This window comes from Aspergillus vadensis (assembly GCF_003184925.1).
Source record: "Aspergillus vadensis CBS 113365 unplaced genomic scaffold BO88scaffold_14, whole genome shotgun sequence".
NCBI lineage: Eukaryota > Fungi > Ascomycota > Eurotiomycetes > Eurotiales > Aspergillaceae > Aspergillus > Aspergillus vadensis.
Window position 1 is genome coordinate 414842 of NW_020292052.1, and position 16950 is coordinate 431791.

At 51.0% G+C, this 16950-nt stretch overlaps 5 protein-coding genes across 5 annotated transcripts; 2 read left to right on the plus strand and 3 right to left on the minus strand.

The window, feature by feature from the left end:
• Positions 1–1576: 1576 nt before the first annotated feature.
• Positions 1577–3604, plus strand: lcb2 (putative serine palmitoyltransferase 2; the record flags this gene model as incomplete). The annotated part of the gene is made up of 1 exon (XM_025710803.1): positions 1577–3604. One exon carries the CDS (start codon positions 1577–1579, stop codon positions 3602–3604), a length of 2028 nt encoding a protein of 675 aa, XP_025562028.1.
• A 1168-nt stretch (positions 3605–4772) lies between these two features.
• Positions 4773–6711, minus strand: BO88DRAFT_67447 (PQ-loop repeat-containing protein). The gene has a single exon (XM_025713050.1). It carries the CDS (start codon positions 6404–6406, stop codon positions 5111–5113), a length of 1296 nt encoding a protein of 431 aa, XP_025562029.1. The 5' UTR covers positions 6407–6711; the 3' UTR covers positions 4773–5110.
• A 2196-nt stretch (positions 6712–8907) lies between these two features.
• On the minus strand, positions 8908–9834 carry BO88DRAFT_342436 (uncharacterized protein; the record flags this gene model as incomplete). The annotated part of the gene is made up of 2 exons (XM_025703143.1): positions 8908–9370; positions 9467–9834. The coding sequence occupies 2 exons, from the start codon at positions 9832–9834 to the stop codon at positions 8908–8910; spliced, it is 831 nt and encodes a 276-aa protein (XP_025562030.1).
• A 623-nt stretch (positions 9835–10457) lies between these two features.
• Positions 10458–13706, minus strand: BO88DRAFT_67563 (SH3 domain-containing protein). The gene is made up of 7 exons (XM_025713051.1): positions 13362–13706; positions 12919–13284; positions 12639–12791; positions 12518–12591; positions 12111–12471; positions 11920–12062; positions 10458–11867 (listed from the first exon to the last, which is right to left on the minus strand). The coding sequence occupies exons 1-7, from the start codon at positions 13387–13389 to the stop codon at positions 10746–10748; spliced, it is 2247 nt and encodes a 748-aa protein (XP_025562031.1). The 5' UTR covers positions 13390–13706; the 3' UTR covers positions 10458–10745.
• A 781-nt stretch (positions 13707–14487) lies between these two features.
• BO88DRAFT_67440 (serine/threonine-protein kinase) lies at positions 14488–16938 on the plus strand. Its single transcript, XM_025713049.1, has one exon. The coding sequence runs from the start codon at positions 14766–14768 to the stop codon at positions 16704–16706; it is 1941 nt and encodes a 646-aa protein (XP_025562032.1). The 5' UTR covers positions 14488–14765; the 3' UTR covers positions 16707–16938.
• Positions 16939–16950: the final 12 nt, after the last annotated feature.

Consider the following 16950-nt stretch of genomic DNA (forward strand, 5'->3'; position numbering starts at 1 on the left):
TTGTGCGTGCTCGGGTTGTGGGCGTCCCGATCTATCTACGGAGTACCCCGGAGCCGACTCAAGGAAGCCGGGGACGGAATCTGCAAGGGGATTTCCGCGGTGGGCAGACAATCGCCTGGGATCAAGTGGGGATACAGTGAGTGAAGATATAACTGTAGAATTGAAAGTCCCCAGGCATCTATTAACACGTTTGTCCATCCTATTTGCTGGTAATCATCCAGATATTGTGAGTTGGACTATATCAATCAAGCACGACCTCGTCCTGTGACCCGTCTTTCGTTCGGAAACGTGAGCCGTGACCAGGGTCTCGCCTGAGGCAGAAACATGTACGCTGCAACCTGCAGTCTGTAAATGCAAAGCGATTGATGCAAGAGAATAATAAATAAAGTGCTTGGGAGGAACTAACTAGCGGTGAAAATCCAGGCTGTCAGATTACCGGCATAAATGGCAGTTTCAAGGTGCCTCTGGTGACTATCACCTTGCGTTGCCCCTTTCTGGGATAAGGGAAAGTCAAAACACTCGATAGAATCCAGGCGTGCAACGAATGAAAACAAATCGAGGAACTTGCAGAAGGGTCCAGGGGCGGCGGGTATGATTACCGTCAGAATACCAGTGGCTCAGGTACTGGGAGGGTGCACGGATAGTGTAGAACCAGCAAACAATACCGCCCTGTGACAGTGTTCGATGGGTCGGGGGCTCCACTTCCCACCCGTAACCCCATCGTCATTTGCAAATCTCGCCAGCGAAAATTGCGCTTTTTCACCCCAACCAAACCCTACACAAGTATTGCTTTCACTTTACAGTACGCAAGCCTGAGCTCCGCTTCGATTTCTTAGCCTCGTACCTTGTTTGGTGCCATTATTCATTACTATTCCCTTTGAGGCTGTTTTTTTCTTTTATTCGCGTCACAAAATTCCATTATTCATCTCACTCCAATCTGTCTTCTTCCCGTTATTCGACCTTCGGGGCTCTTCGTCTTCCCTTTCCGACCTCTTTCCCAGCACCGACCCTTTTCCTCCTTTGCCAACCTTCAAACCTACAAAAGGTCCTGCTTCTCTAACGGTTAATCTGGTCGATTGATTCCCTTTGGCTTAGGGGTCCCGACAGATCCCGTCGTCGAAGGGTTCCGTGCCCTCTGCTACTGTTCCTCCACGTGCGAAGGTACGTGACCGATTAGCCCCCGGAGTCTCCGGAGTCTCTCGACAAGACTCTTCCCTTTCTCCTCCCCCCTTAGACCCCTCTTCTCTTCGCTTCTTGTCATTTGAGTCCCTGTCTCTGCTTGCGACCACAATCCTTCGGTCGCTGAGCCGTTCTCTTGTCGCTCTCCCTGCCTGGTGATATGGTGACTGACACTCGACTCCGCCGTGTGTAGGTGACACCGAATCATTGTCATTCCCTTTTGCGCTGGAGTAAAGGAGGCTAGATCAAAGGAATACGCTGCCTAGAAGCAAAAGTTCGCTGGTTACCTTTTAGGTAGTGCTTGCCGTACTTAATTGCTCGAGAGCCGCGGCAGAAGTTCCTTCATTTCCTCGGTGCTGCACAACCTTGCTCGTTCCTGTCTAGCTGTTTCCTTGCGATGCCTCGTCGCGCTGCTAGTTCTTTCGTCAACGACCCCTCCAACGCTCCCTCTTCTTCTGCCTCCGCAAAGGGTGGTGTCGCCATCAAGGCGTCCGCCGTTAAACCTAACCGCCTAAGTCAGCTATTTTCGACCTCTCCTAAGTCCAAGGCCGAATCTCAGACTGCGCAGGCCGCTGTCCAATCGGCCAGTGGAATCCTGAACTCTAGTACTGCCACCCCGCCCATCAGTTCAGCCTCTCTGTCGCTGCCTACAATCTCTCTCTCCACTGCCACTGCGGATAATCCGAACATGGACGAACCACCAACCACTCTCTTTCAGCCGCCTTCGCCCGAAGAGGCTCGTCGCCTGGCTAAGCAACATGCTCAGTTCGGCCCCATCGGCCATCATAGCCACCGATACACCAGTCAGCATCCCGGTGGTACATTTCCGGAGCCTGTGATGGACGAACCCCCGTATTATTACCTCCTCACCACCTATATCAGTTATCTTATCCTAATCGCTTTCGGTCATGTGCGAGACTTCTTTGGAAAGCGCTTCCGCGAAGAGAACTATCGGCATCTTAAGCCCCAAAATGGATATGGCGCCCTGAACAGTGACTTCGACAACTTTTACGTGCGCCGTCTCAAATTGCGAATTAACGATTGCTTCGAACGTCCCGTCACTGGGGTTCCTGGTCGCTATATCACCTTGATCGATCGGGCCACGGATGACCACAACAAGCACTTCTACTTCACTGGAACGACCACTGACACCTTGAACCTGAGTTCATACAACTACCTTGGATTTGCTCAATCCGAAGGTCCCTGTGCGGACATTGCTGAGGATTCGATCCGCAAGTATGGTATCGTTTCCCCCAGTACTCGCGCTGAGGTTGGATCGCAGGATCTTCATGTGGAGGTAGAGGACTTGGTCGCCAAGTTCGTTGGCAAAGAGGCTTCTATGGTTTTCTCCATGGGATTTGGTACCAACGCGAACATCTTCCCCGCTCTAGTCAACAAGGGCTGTCTTATCATTTCCGACGAGCTCAATCATGCCTCGATTCGGTTTGGTGCACGTCTTTCCGGTGCTTCCATTGCCATGTTCAAGCACAATGACATGCGGGATCTGGAGTGTAAGCTGCGCGAAGCTATCAGCCAAGGTCAACCCCGTACCCATCGGCCGTGGAAGAAGATCTTGGTCGTCGTTGAAGGGCTCTATTCCATGGAAGGTTCAATGTGCAACCTCCCTGGACTGGTCATGCTGAAGAGGCGCTACAAGTTCCACCTGTTCGTTGATGAGGCCCATTCCATTGGTGCCATTGGTCCTAAGGGTCGTGGTGTTTGTGACTACTTTGGAATTGACACCAGCGAAGTTGACATTCTCATGGGAACCCTCACAAAGTCCTTCGGTGCCAACGGTGGATACATCGCTGCGGATAAGGCGATGATTGATGTGCTCAGAGCGACCAACTCTGGTGTTTTCTACGGCGAGGCTCCTGCTCCGGCAGTTTTGGCGCAAATTATGTCGGCGTTGCGGATCATCAACGGCGAACTCATCCCCGGTCAGGGTGAAGAGCGACTACAGCGTTTGGCCTTCAACTCACGGTATCTCCGCCTGGGCTTGAAGCGTCTTGGCTTTATAGTGTACGGCCACGATGATTCGCCGATCATCCCTGTTCTCCTTTTCAACCCTGCCAAAATGCCCGCCTTTTCCCACGAAATGCTAAAGCGGAAAATCTCGGTCGTCGTCGTGGGTTATCCTGCTACGCCGCTGGTATCTTCTCGTGCCCGTTTTTGCGTCTCTGCTGCACACACCAAGGAGGATCTTGACCGCATTCTAACAGCTTGCGACGAAATCGGCAATGTCCTGCAGCTCAAGTTTTCGACAGGCATCGCGGGAGGTGCCCTGCCGGAGGATGCGATGCCCCCTCCGGAGAAGGAACAAGAGTTGCGTCGCAAACGCAACTCCAAGATCATTCCTCCTAGATGGCAGATTGAGGATGTGATCAGACGAGGCGTTCAAGATGTCAAGTCGCCACTTTACTAGTTGGCCGTTTCCTGGTCTCTGATCAACCTGCCTTCTGCACCACCGAACCATGTCGATGATACTCGACGATGTTGTCGCACATATGTTCGGAAGGTGCCCACCACATGAACCAGATCGATCTGATCCTGGTCACGCCGCGTCGCTGGTCGATTCGAGGCTATCCCGTCCACTTTCCGTGTATCATTAGACAACCTTGCGGTTGTCATGCTTATGTTTGACTTTGGCTCCTACACGCACTACAGAATCGAAACCCAAAGAAGACCATGAATCCCCGAAGCACGGCAAATGCGCCGTAGCATCCATTACCCGATTGCACATTGCTTATCACTTCCCAGGCCCCCGAGTCATGCCATCTCGCTGTTTCAAGTGAACAAACGACCATGACTCGCGTGTCACTGTTTTCTTTTCTTTTCTTTCTCATCTTCAATTCACATGCTTCCTATCCCACACACCCCCCATTCTGTTCATCCCCTCCCCCTTTGTCCCTTCTTTCATTATTAACCTATAGATATTACTGCTGATTCGGTCCCCCTCACCAAGTGCTGGAGGGCTGGGACCAGAGTGAGCCACTTGCGACTTATTGTTCAAATTAACATGGGGCCATGCAAACTGTACCTACATAATGAGATTGATGAGACAGAAGAGAAGTCGAAGAGAAGAGGAAGAAAAAGGGGGTGGTAATGAAATGGACTGAACACACACATCACACACCACAACTGGGCCCGGCGATTCGCGGTTGGGGCACCCACATTAGCGATTATAATTAGATGACTGTTAATATTCTTTTCATGAAAATTTTTGATATTTACCACTTGATCCTCGTGATGCATTTCCTAATGATGTCTTTTTCTTATAGTAGTAGTAGTAGTCATGTAGATGAAGAGATATCGTGTCAACTGCTCGATTATGGTCTATGCTGGTACTAGTGAACAAAGACAATTGATCTATCTATCGATGATGAAATCTAACGACAGTAGCAGTATGTATATGTATGCCAAAGCATGCTCTACTACATCTTCATCCCAGAGCAATATAGAGCAAAAGCAGAGGTCCATATATGCCGTTGCTGTATGTATGCATCTAGTAAGTATTGATGGATGAAAGAGAATGCCATGTATAATCCAGGTGAATCCAAGACCCGTCCCCGAAACAAAAAAATAACCAAAAGCGCCGCCCAAAGAGACCATCCTGTAAGCAAATGCTATGTATGCTCGGCTAAGAATCAAGTCTTCGTCTTGGTGAAGAATATCTGAAATGAAGAATGAAGAACTCCAGTTCAACTGCCGCAGGTGATCGCTAACGCCAAATAAGCAGCCAGTAGAAAGGTATGAAAGAAAAACAAGGTCTATTCCCGGTGTATGGGGATAGGAAGCCATAAAGTCGTAATGATAAATCATGTTCGCCTGTTGGATGCAGGTGCCTGACCTGAGTTGTGTCGGGTACCGGTATGCAGAAACCAAGAAAATAGCGACAAGTAGGGCATAGTAATACAGAATGAAATCATAATCAAACTGTACCGTATCTCTCCCGCTCATTCTGCAGGAGAGATTGGTTCTCTTCTGAAGAGACAGGAGCATCAGAGCGAAGTCGTCGCGCAGGGGACACTGAAGGGATCCAGCCCCTCATCCAGCCCCGAACGCGGGTCCAACGACTACGTCCGTCTTTGGGGTCTTCAACTTGCATGATAGACTCGTCATCCCGGGTTCCGTACATGAGGAACTGCACGCCCATGAGACCGTCAAAGGCTAGCACACCGAAGGCGCCCAGGAAGAAGGGAGTAGCCCGGGAGACCCATTCAAGGCGGTCGTTGCCATCTGCGTCGGCCCAGCCACCACCGCCATAGGCAGGGAAGTCATACCAGGCGTTGGGATTGGTTAGAAGGGAGGCGGAGTAAAAGAGGTTCCCGCAGAAGGCAGCCATGAATAGTAATGGGGAAAGGCCTGATGTACTCTTCCGGCAGTAGTTCTTGTATAGTTGCGGCGGCCGCGAGCCAAGGTAGAGGAATGTTGACATCCAGGAGATGATCCGGCCGAGGATCTCGAGAGTCTTCTGTGAGGATTCGGAAGTTGTTTGCGGCTCTGTCGGGGCAGCGTTGGCCACCACGGCGCAAAGCATTGATGCAAGCAGCAGAGTACGTGGTGACCCAATTGGGAGGCTGGGGCCACTACTGGATCGGGTAATCGAGCGCTTAGAAGAGCTCAATTTCTCATTGGAGTAAGATGGAGATTGCCCGTTGGAAGTTGGCACGGCAGGCTCCTTCATATCTTTCACATCTTTGGGATTTGACGGTAAGGGAGACTCGGTAGAACGAGAGGCGTGATCGGAAGAGCCGTTGTCAGAGAACGAGACGCCTTCCAAGACACTACCCGGGGGCTGACCATATTCCGAATGAGAGAGGGCACCGTAGCCATCATACTGTCCTTTGTAGTGTGTGTACCAGAAGTATTGAAAGACCAAAGTCACGTCAACGCAGACATAGTAAGCAGCCACGATGACCTGCCAGCCAGCCTGCCGGGTGAGCAGGGCACCGAGAAGATTACTAGTATCACCCAAACACCACTCCACGAGAAAGAACAGCGACAAGCCAGCCGTCGACTGAATCTGGTAATTCTTGTATATTTGTGGGAGCTGGGCGAAGAGCCAGGACACGATGCTGAGGGTTCCGAGAACGGAGGAGACGAAGGCTAACGGTGTGGGGAGGCAGATGTGGAGGTAGGAGGACACGGCCGCGAGGAAGGGGGTTGTCGGTTCACAGTGTTGCGGGAGCACTGCATGAATCTGTTGTAAGAGAGGAGGAGGCATGGCTATTGCTTGTGTCGGGAGTCTAATATCTGTGTGTGACCCGGAGAGACAGTAGAAGTATCTTGGTTGTTGCAAGTATAGGGCGTGTCTCTGTAGCGGTATGAAGGAACGCTAGATAAGGGCGATAAGACGAACAAAGCGAAGAAGCCCGACAATATAGTTGGTGGTGGGCAATCCCGTGAGCAGCGAGAAGAAAGACGGGGGGAAGGATATGAGAGAAGATGAAGAAGGAAGAAGAGAGAGAGAAAGAGAGAGAGAGGAAGGAGAGGGAGGTGAAGGCATGCGCGACAAGGGAAGGGAGTCAGTCAGTTCAGTCAGTCACACTTGGCGGCCTCGAGATCGAGTCACGAGTTGATTTCTGGGGCTGAGGATGGAGGATGATCCCTATCGCCGCCTGCTGATTGGCTTTCCCCCAGAGGCAAAGGGGACTCGGAATGGAGCGGACTCCGTTCGGCAACAATTGGGTGAATTTACACTAATTTGGAACTATCTTGACTAACTCCAATCAATAATCCTCATCTTCATTCCGGATCTGCTGGTCTATCCGCATTGGCATCATTGCAGATAATGGGTGATGACTCTCTCTCTCAGCTCGCTCTTCTCCCCCTCTTTCCGGTAATCATACCCCCTTTCAAACCCCGGAATTATCCTCTAGTCTGCCTACTTCTGCGCTTCGGTCGGCTATTCACATTCCCACTGCATTCATCGCCCAAACTCTCCGAGATTAAGTCAGACTGAGCGTGGGGTGACACGGACAATACTGAATGATTGCCGAACGGAAGAGACCATGATAGACTTTTTTTACTCCGAATCACAGTTTTGCCTTCATCCCATGGATGCAAAGACGCCTTTCCAAGGCAGAGCCCGAGACTTCCCAGACCCGCCCAAGACAATCCCCGGTCAAGATCACGGCTGCCCCGGAGTCCTGACCCACACGGTTTATTGAAGGTTAAATCCAGGCAAAAGCACAGACAGCACCAAGCTCCTACTACGATAGGCTGCTCGTTCAGATTTCGAGCAATACGTACTTCACTGCCACCTCTGTTGAGACATACATGGCTTGGGTTGACGTATGGCCTATCTCGGCCTGCATCTTGTCTCGGAGATATCAGGGATGTTTTCGGTAAGGACCGCAAAGGGACACTAACATAGCAGAGGGCAAGTGAAGCCTTATGTAACTGGACTTTGTCATTATGATTGCCAAGCAGACAAATAGAAGGACTAACGGTGAGAGATATGGATCTGGAGCATATCGGTCCTCCGTTCGTAGATCCGCTAGCATCTCCCCTACCGGCTGATTAGACGCTTATCTCCACGATAACCTCCAGCCCACGCTATTTTTTTAGAGATACTCATGATCATCTGACTTCCATCTATCTTCAGTCAGCTTGAAAATAATCTCAAAGTGCACACCATCGCTCAATAAACCTCAATGGAAAACATGCACGCGATCAACTACTCAAAATCTCCAAAAACCCGCCTCACCGCCTCTAATCACGATCTTACGATCGAGGCGCGTAACCAGGATGTGGATGGCACTAAAACATGCAGGTACAAGGGTCCCTTTCGTCTTGGTGATAAGACCCTGAACTGTCGCCATATGTTAACACCCGTCATAATGTCAATCATGAAATCTGTAAATAATGATCAAATTAGCAGACTTAACTGTACTACACTCATTCTTTACCATGCCAGTTCACATCACTCTAACTATCACCAAACCCAACAAACAGAGATAACTACCACCGCAAGACGTCAGAACTATAACACGCCTTCATATACCCTCATCACCACAACTAACCTACCATAAACCCAATAACAGCCATCCTAAAATAATCTGTAGATCGCACAATCCCGCCATCAAGTCACACCATCCCAAGTAGCCATCCAAGATAGACACTCAACCAAAGCACATTCACCAACACCTATCCACCCCCTCCACAATCCACCATAGACCATCTAGAACCCATCCATCTACCCCTCTCATTCACCTTTCATCGCGTCCAACGCGTCACGAACCACCTCTCCCATTGGCCAACACCCCGAAAGTGGATATTGGCGATTCTTTTGACATCTAGGATGATTCGAGGATATGATTGGTTTCTTGGGTGGTTGAAGAGTTGTGGACATGTTTCTGGTGGGTGAGAGCTAGCTCAATTGGGGTAAGTGGGATGGGGGAATGTAGAGATAAGATGATCTGATATTGATTCATTTGTTTGGGTGGGGTCAGTTGGGTAAGGTTCTATTGGTTGTGTATGGTAGGATGGGATGCCTATGGAGAGGGTTACTTGTATCTTGGGGAATACTATGGGTACTAAGTATATCAACTGAATAAATGACTGTCTATATAGCTAGTAATCCATGAACAGTAAGTAGAAGTGAACAGATACAAAGAGGGTATCGACATCCAACATAAACATCAAGATCACTCACTGCACAAGAACATAATCAATCATAACCCATAACCCATAACTTCATAACTCATAACTCATAATACCACCCTACCACTCCTCCTCCTCCTCATACCGACTCCGACTCCGACTCCGATGCCCATGTCCATGACCATGATGATGGTGATGGTGGTGGTGGTGATGATGACCATGTCCATGACTCGACGACCGCCGATAATGACTACTATGATACCTCGTATACTCCGTCTCGCGATCATCATCAACCTCCACTTCCTCCACCTCTTCATCACTATCACTCTTCTTCATCTTATTACTAACGAAGTTCCCCAAAATCGCACCCCCAACCGCCCCCAGAAGTCCATGGTCTTTCTTATGTCCCAGATAATACCCCGTCGCGCCGCCCAGGACAGCTCCGCCGAGGCTGCGCTCTCCTTCTTCGTCACCAGCGGTGGTAGGATCATCAACGTAGGCGCGGGATTGCTGTTCGGTATCCGGGGCTGGAGGCGCAGGAGGAGCAGGAGGAGGGGCTTGCATATCTGCGGCGGATTGGGCACTGTATGTCCCTCACTGTGTTAGTAACACATAACCATGTACACTATACACAGAACGAAGTGTATATAAAGAATGCGGCAGAGGTATGGGAACAGACTAATACTCAGCATTACTCCCTCTCCGAACAGGCGGTTCGTAACCCGGTGCTAGACGATCGGGATCATACTGCGGAATAGCAGCATTAAACTCATTATTGATGTTGCTAACATTGGTGTTGCTACTAGCAGCCTGCGGATTCCATTGTGTCGGATAAGACCGAGGAATCTGGCTCACGTCGTACTGAGAACTATAAGCAGGATCTTGATTCGGCAGTGCATGCTGGTTGTAGAAATGTTGCGGTTCGTAGTCGTATCCTGCGTGTTGGTAGACGCCGTCCGGGGGAGAGTAGTACGGAGTCTCGCTGTTTGGGACGGGAGGGGGGTAGGATGGTGGTGGTGGTTGGTGCTGGGGGTAGGGGTCGGTCATTTTGGGAAGTATGGAATTTTCGATGGATGGAATAGGTTATTGTTGATCTGACCTGGTTTGGGAATTAATCTATGGTAGGGAATGTTGGTATGCATGTATGCAGTTGCAGTTGAAATGACTGTTATATTCGGATAGTATATGGATGTCTTGTGAAGATGATCAGCTGGGGCTTGCTGCGGGTCTGCGTGGTGAGGGACTGGCGGCTGACGGGGGTGGGTGCAGGTGACCGTGCCGCACGACTCAGCCTCGCGAACACATACGAACTGATGACTCGGACTTGGCGACAGGGTGGCCTGTTTTTACGCGGTCGGGCCGGGCTTGTTTGCTCTGGCTGAAGTGGAGCGCTCCTACAGGGCTATTGTCTTCGTAATATTCTTGATGTTGCGTGATCTATCACGTAGGTTCACCAACAAAGCGGTGTGCTTGGATGAATGCAATAGTTGATTGATGGAATAACGAACATGTAGATCTAACATCACTTCATGAAAAGTCGGGGAAAAGAGCACGAGGTAGTGGAGGCATGTAGTTAGGGGTATCCCAGCAACTGTAGAAGGTGGGCTTCAAGACAGAAAACATACAAGCAATGAGAAATGAGACGGCTCGCAACACTAAAGGACTGAAGCATACAAAGTAGAAAGTCAGAGCGAAATCAAGGTCAGATATGACCGATCACCACCCGTCGGGATGAATGGGTCGCGCTATGCAAGTGACAGCGCAGGTATGATCAAGTCCCCGAATGAGAGACGGATTGAAAGAGGGACCATAACATAGGCCAACCAAGTTCATGCGTCCAGCACATTGTTAGCCCCTGGCGAACAGAATGACCAGTCCTCTTGGAATTTGCGCGAATAACCGGAGTTGCAGATGTGACCAGTCTAGTGTACACCAAGTACCCGAGTCTAAAGACCTGCTTATTTGCTCGCCGCACTCCGCGTCCTCCGGCCTACCCACTCAGCGAGCATCGCATCCAGCTGGCTGGTCATCTCCCTTAGCCTCTTACTCTCTTCCTTGAAGAGACAGCCAGTAATCGGGTGGTCAGGACCGGCAGGCGGGATGTTAGAGTTATCGTGGACAATGATAAATAGATCGCGGATGTCGTTCTCGTCATCCAAGTACGACCGCAAGCTAGCATCGCTCCAAGTCGGTGTTCCAGCAGACGCAGTCTCAAACGACGCAGGTACGGCGTCGATGCCTCTGTGATCGCTGTCACCAGCAATAGGAGATAAAGGCGGGGACACCGATGAGACCGAGTGTCTCCCAGGGGATGGCAGGCCTGCCACCAATCCTGGTGTAAGAGGTGAAACCGGCCCTTCCAGCGGAGAACCGCTGAGGGGTGAGTCTAGACGCTGGGGTTGGTAGTTCAACACCTGCTTCGGCGGGAATCTCTGTGGAGGAGACGCCACAGAACGTTGTTGAGAATAAGTGTTCTCAGACACATCCTCCTCCCAGGATTTCTGGATGTCAGTGGACGGGTGTTCCTGGTGATCGAGTGGAGTCAAAGCCGGCTTCTTTGAGGGACTTGGCACACGGGCAGAAGACAACATAGCTTCCTGGCTGTCATCGAAAGGCCCCAGGGGAGGAGATGATGGGATATCGTCATCCTCTTCCGATGTTACTTGTCGGATGGTTTGATCCTTCGAACTCATAATTGGCCGCGGCTCTTCTCTAGCATCGATGGGACTTTGAAGACCAGATTCCTGGATTAAGTCTTGCCTAATTGGAGACATAGCCGAAGGGGGTTGCTTCTGCAACTTGCTGGTCTGTCTCTGCACCACCAAGGGTTTAGGCGATCGAGCAGATTCGGGAGAGGACAAAGAATCCGACGATGTCTTCGGTTGTGGGGACGTCCGAGACAGCTCCGTTGAGGTCTTTTCCGCTTCATCCGTGTCCTCATCGTTAGACTTGGTCTTTTTGTCCTTCCTTTTGAACAGACCGCTGAGCATTCCTGGCTTCTTGTCTTTGCGTTTTTTGTCATCCTTGTTCTTGTCAATAGCGCTGAGCGCCTTGTCGATCGCCTCCATGCTGCCGCGACTCTGCTGACTGATTAGTTTCCACAAAGGCAGAGGTGGTGAAATATATGCTTACCTCTTTCGCCTCACCGGATGAGTTCTCATCTCGAAGCAGGTTGGGTGTCAGAGAGATCTTCTTAGTTTCAACAGTATCGTCCTTGAAAAAGGAGTCTGTATTCCGCACAGTGCCATTTCTGGACCTGCTGACAGCATTGTCCGCTGGAGACTGTTAGCTTCCATTCTGTTATCTCTGGAGAATGTCCTCACCTTCCGTTTCGAATATTTCCTGGCTGGACCGCTGTTTGTCGAGACCAGCGCTGTCAGGCTCTTGCACTTCCTGAATGTCGTCTTCTTCGAATCCTCTATCCTTCGACTTGGGCCTGAGAGGCTTGACGACAATGTCTTCATTTTGACCATCCTGTAAGTGATCCGCATCTTCCCGGGCCATATCTTCGTCTTGGAAAGACATATCGTCGTCCATTTCCTCTTCGGTTGAGTATTCTACATCAGATGCCTCGATGTAAGTTGGGCTTGTGAAAGTAACGGTCTTCGCATTTCTGCGGCGCATTGCTTTCTTCAGCGGATTCTTGGACTTTTCCGAATTGTCGCCAAGCATGGTTGCGGACAACTGATAACGTTAGAAAAGACCATATGATCGAACAATCAGCACTTACATCTACGTTTCTGTGTTTATTCAATCTCGCCAACCTCTCCGTGGGCGTCTCAATGTGTTCGGCTGGCAAGTAACCTGACGGATAATTAGCTGAAGTCGTGTAACATCGAGGGGTAACCTACCAATACTGCCATCCTTCACGATCCTAACAAGCCACCAGTAGCTGTTGCTATCGTCCAAGAGAACCATAGTATCACCCTTCGCCGCATTTGCTTGTCCGTCAACGGTGGCAAAAAAGTTGTGAAGGGCATAAACAAATTCAAAATCGATGTCCTCTGGTCAGGGTCAGTCATGGTCCAGAGCTAGACGGCTGAGGGAAAATGAGATGTTTGGATCCAGGCGGATTGTGTGACACGCGATGTCTGCGTATTTCCCGAAAGGACCAAAAGAGTCGGAACGCACCGTCATCAATCGATGGAGAGCTTGAGATCTTGTCCATGAGATCGTCGTCCATCATGTCGTCGCTTTCCCCATCCGCAAGATCGCCTTCTTCGGAACCCCCAGAATCACCCTTGTGATGATGATGGTGTCCCAGTTCGTCCACTTCCTCAATATCATCATCGTCATCGTATATATCAATCCCATCGCCGTATCCAGCTTCCGGATGGCCGTCTTCGGCGCCGGGACCGTGCATCATTTCGGATTTAATATCCTCGTCCGCATGGCGAAGGGTTTGCTCCTGGTGAGGAGCGACTCCAGATGAGTGAGTAGGTTGCCGCGTGTGATCTTTAGCTGAAGGAGCGTTGTGGTCTTGGAGGTCAAGGGTGTCTATCATAACATAATCCGGGTCAGCAAGGGCGGAGACGGTATACGGATCGGCAGCCATGTGCTGGGAGTAGACGTACCAGCCCGTACAATCCGTGGCCTCGCCATGTTTGCTACGTTTCTAAGCAGTCACAACTATGATTTGAAGGGAGCGTTTCTCAGGATTTCCGCACGAAGGCACGACTTATGGGATCACGGGCATTGGAACCACGTGGTAACGCAACTGGCCGCTGCCCGACGTCCGGGTGGGAACGGTAAGGGAGTGTGAAGATATATTGGAAAATCGGAAAAGGAGCGAATTCCACTGGAAATTCTAGCTGCGATGGATGTATCGACGCGAAAGAAGGAAGGAAACGCCAGGAACAGCAACGGCGGGGGTGGGTACTTGGGCGTCCGACCAGGCGACGAGGGTTCAGGCAACAAGGCGAAAGAAAGACTTCCAGAGTGACGCAAAGACGAAAGCAAAAGCGAACAATAGAAAACGATAGCCAAAAACGCCGATGTTTTGGAGAAGTGAAGCTGGAGCCCAGAACCGAGTCAAGAAACCAAAGGCCGGACGAGTTCCCCGGACTTTCTGGATTGTTTGAGACAGTCCCGAAAAAAGGAGGTCTCCAAACTGGTTGCTCCAAACAAGCGCCCCTTGCGCGCGCTTATCCACTTCCTACCAAAGAACGGCGCTCAGGGCCCGTGCCTGGCCCTGCAGCTGACTGGCCACGCGCCGATGCCGTCTTAGGTAAGTGCGTCTAACCTGAAGGGGTTAACAAGATGGGGTAGCTGAGGTAAGATGGCTCTTGAGTAGGGCTCAGGGCATAGGGCCAGGGCGGCAACATCAGGTGATGGGGGCGCGATGGGCGAATTGGCAGGTGATTAAGTGTTTCTGGAGTCACGGCGGCCTCTGACTGGCGGTGGATGGTCGATCCCTCCGTCATGAACGACGCCGTGTACCACCTAATCCGCACTGCTGATTGGCCCAGGCTGTCCCCCACTTACGTCTGCTGCTCCGACCCTTCAATGGAACCCTTCAATTCAGCTCCGTCATCACCCGATATTGCCCTTCGTTCTCCATTTTCGTCCCTGGTGTCAGACAATTTTTCCTTCTTTCTTCCCTCCACAGCTGCCTAGAAGCACGCCGTTTGTTTTCCTTCTTCTGCCTAACTCCTTTTCACTGCCCTATCATCCCTAGTATATTACTTTGTTCTATTTTAGTGTGTTTTCTCCATCTGACTCACTGCACTTTTGAGTTTAGCTCCGCTGTGGGATCGGGACCCTCCGATAAGTAGTAGCATTACGGAGTCGATAAGATTACAAACGGTCTCTCCCGCCCATTCCTCCTTCTACTCCTACTCCTCTTACTATTCATTCACTCCCCCTCTTCCTTATCTTCATGTGCAAGCTTCGAGTCATCCGCAAACCCCACGACAGTTAGATCGTGGCCGTCTGATCCTTGACGCCCTTGGATATTACTTTGCTCTCTCTCCGAGGGCATGGCTCAGACTGGGAGGAACAACGGGTTGGTTGGGTTGAAGCTAGAGACATCCTTTCACCATTCGCCGAGACCCCGGTGGCGGGGTGATGATGGAGGCAGAAGAGCGTCGGATCAGGGAGACGGTATCGAGGGCGATCGTACAAACATCTTTCACGATTATCACGCACCCCGTTGCGGTACTGATGAAGACAACAGTGCTTTGAGTGGTCTGCACTCAGCGACACCCCCCATCTCCGTTCCCCGTCATGATGATTATCCCAAGCAAGATGTCACCTTTCCTCACAAGCCAGAGGATGTCCAAGCATCATCTCCGCTCGACAGCTTTCTTCAAGAACGCCGCCCTTCCATCAGCTTTGACGCCGCCCTTGACTCTGGCCGACGCCGACCACTAGAGAATCCCTCCTCTCCAAGAGGAGACGTGAGGAGCCGCACTCAACGGTTCCAAGCAAAGAGTTCGAGCTTGAAGAATTCTTTGCCTCTGGAAGATGATGCTGACCACAACGGAAGACAGGTGGGACTCAGTTCTAGCCTCAGGAGGCAGCAGGAACGACGAGCCATCCCTACCGGGATTGCTCGCGACAGCTTCCCCGAAGAAAACGGTGCTATCCCATCTGATTATGAGCATCCTACTTCTCTCACGTCTCTATCTACTGCGTCTCCTATCACGGAGGAGCTGCGAACCCCTCCAGAAGGGTCCCGGGGCATGTTATCGTCTCCCATCTGCGTGGCCTCGCCTATGCAGACGTTCGCCTCGCTTGATGATCGCAGCTCCTGGTCAGGCAGTGTCATGACTCCTTTCGGAAGTAAGGCACGAGGCCTTCGCGTCTCAACCCGCCAGCGGTCTCGCAGGTCCACTGCCTCGAGCGGCAAATCTCCAGCCAGCATGTTTCTGTCCATGTGGAGCGCGGGTGGTGACGAGCCGGCCCCTCAGCCAGATGATGAGGGACAAATGGTCGGTACTGAGTATGTCCTTGGCAAGCAGATAGGATTTGGTGGCTTTAGCACAGTGAAAGAGGCCTATAAGGTCGAGGAAAGTGGCAAGACAAAACGGCTTGCCGTCAAGATTGTCAAGAAACAAGTTTCTGGACGGAGTGAGAAGGAAAATGACGAGGTTCAAGCGGAGTTCGACCACGAAGTGCGAGTTTGGCGATATTTAAGCCATCCGAACGTACTGACGTTGGACGCGGTTTACGAGACCGACTACGCTACTTTCTGCTTCACAAAACTGGCTATCGGCGGCACCCTCTTCGATCTCGTGCGGCAGAACCGCCGCGGGTTGGAGATGACACTAGCCAAAAAGTATGCGTATCAGCTCGCGTGTGCCTTGAGATACCTCCACGAGGATGCTCGAGTTGTTCATAGGGACATAAAGCTGGAGAACTGCTTGTTGGATCCTACTGAGTCCCCTGATGGGACGAAGACATCTACGCTCGTTCTTTGCGATTTCGGGATGGCAGAGTGGATGAACTCGGACAATGAGGACGCATCACCTGATCCTTACGATAACGCCGCCGACCGTCCCCCGCCTAAGACCATCGGCCCTGCTGGTTCCAGTACCAGCGTTGCGGGAAGCTTAGAGTACGCTTCCCCAGAACTCCTATCATCGACTAATGGAGTTATCGATCCTTCGGTGGACATGTGGGCATTTGGCGTCATCGTGTTCACGATTGTCGTCGGATCACGACCATTCCAAGATGCCTTTGCTCCGCGGATCCAATCAAATATACTCAGTGGGAATTGGAATAAGCATGCTGTGGTGGGTGAAGAAGCGGATCCCCAGCTTCGCCAAGACAGAGAAGATGCACTGGAATTGATAATGGGCTGCTTGAATATGAACGTTGATAAACGGTGGTCGATCCGCGACGTGCTGTGCTCCCGCTGGTTGCGGGAATTCATGGATAATGCAGAGAGCCCTACGGAGTCGGCATGGAAGCTGTAAAGGGCTTCATTCGTTGCAGTGCCTCAACGCATTATATTCTTTCTTTCTTCCCAGTCTATCTGATTACTTCTACGAAAGAACTGGGAATGTTGCTTTACGAACGACCGATGATCATGACTGGCGCTTTATGATACTGACGAGCGCTGGTGTTTCCGGAATGTTGATCATCTATGATACCCTCTTTTCAATGTTGGCAGCGTTCTAATATTTTGAGTTTGAAATTTTTTGCTTTAGCGCATTTCGG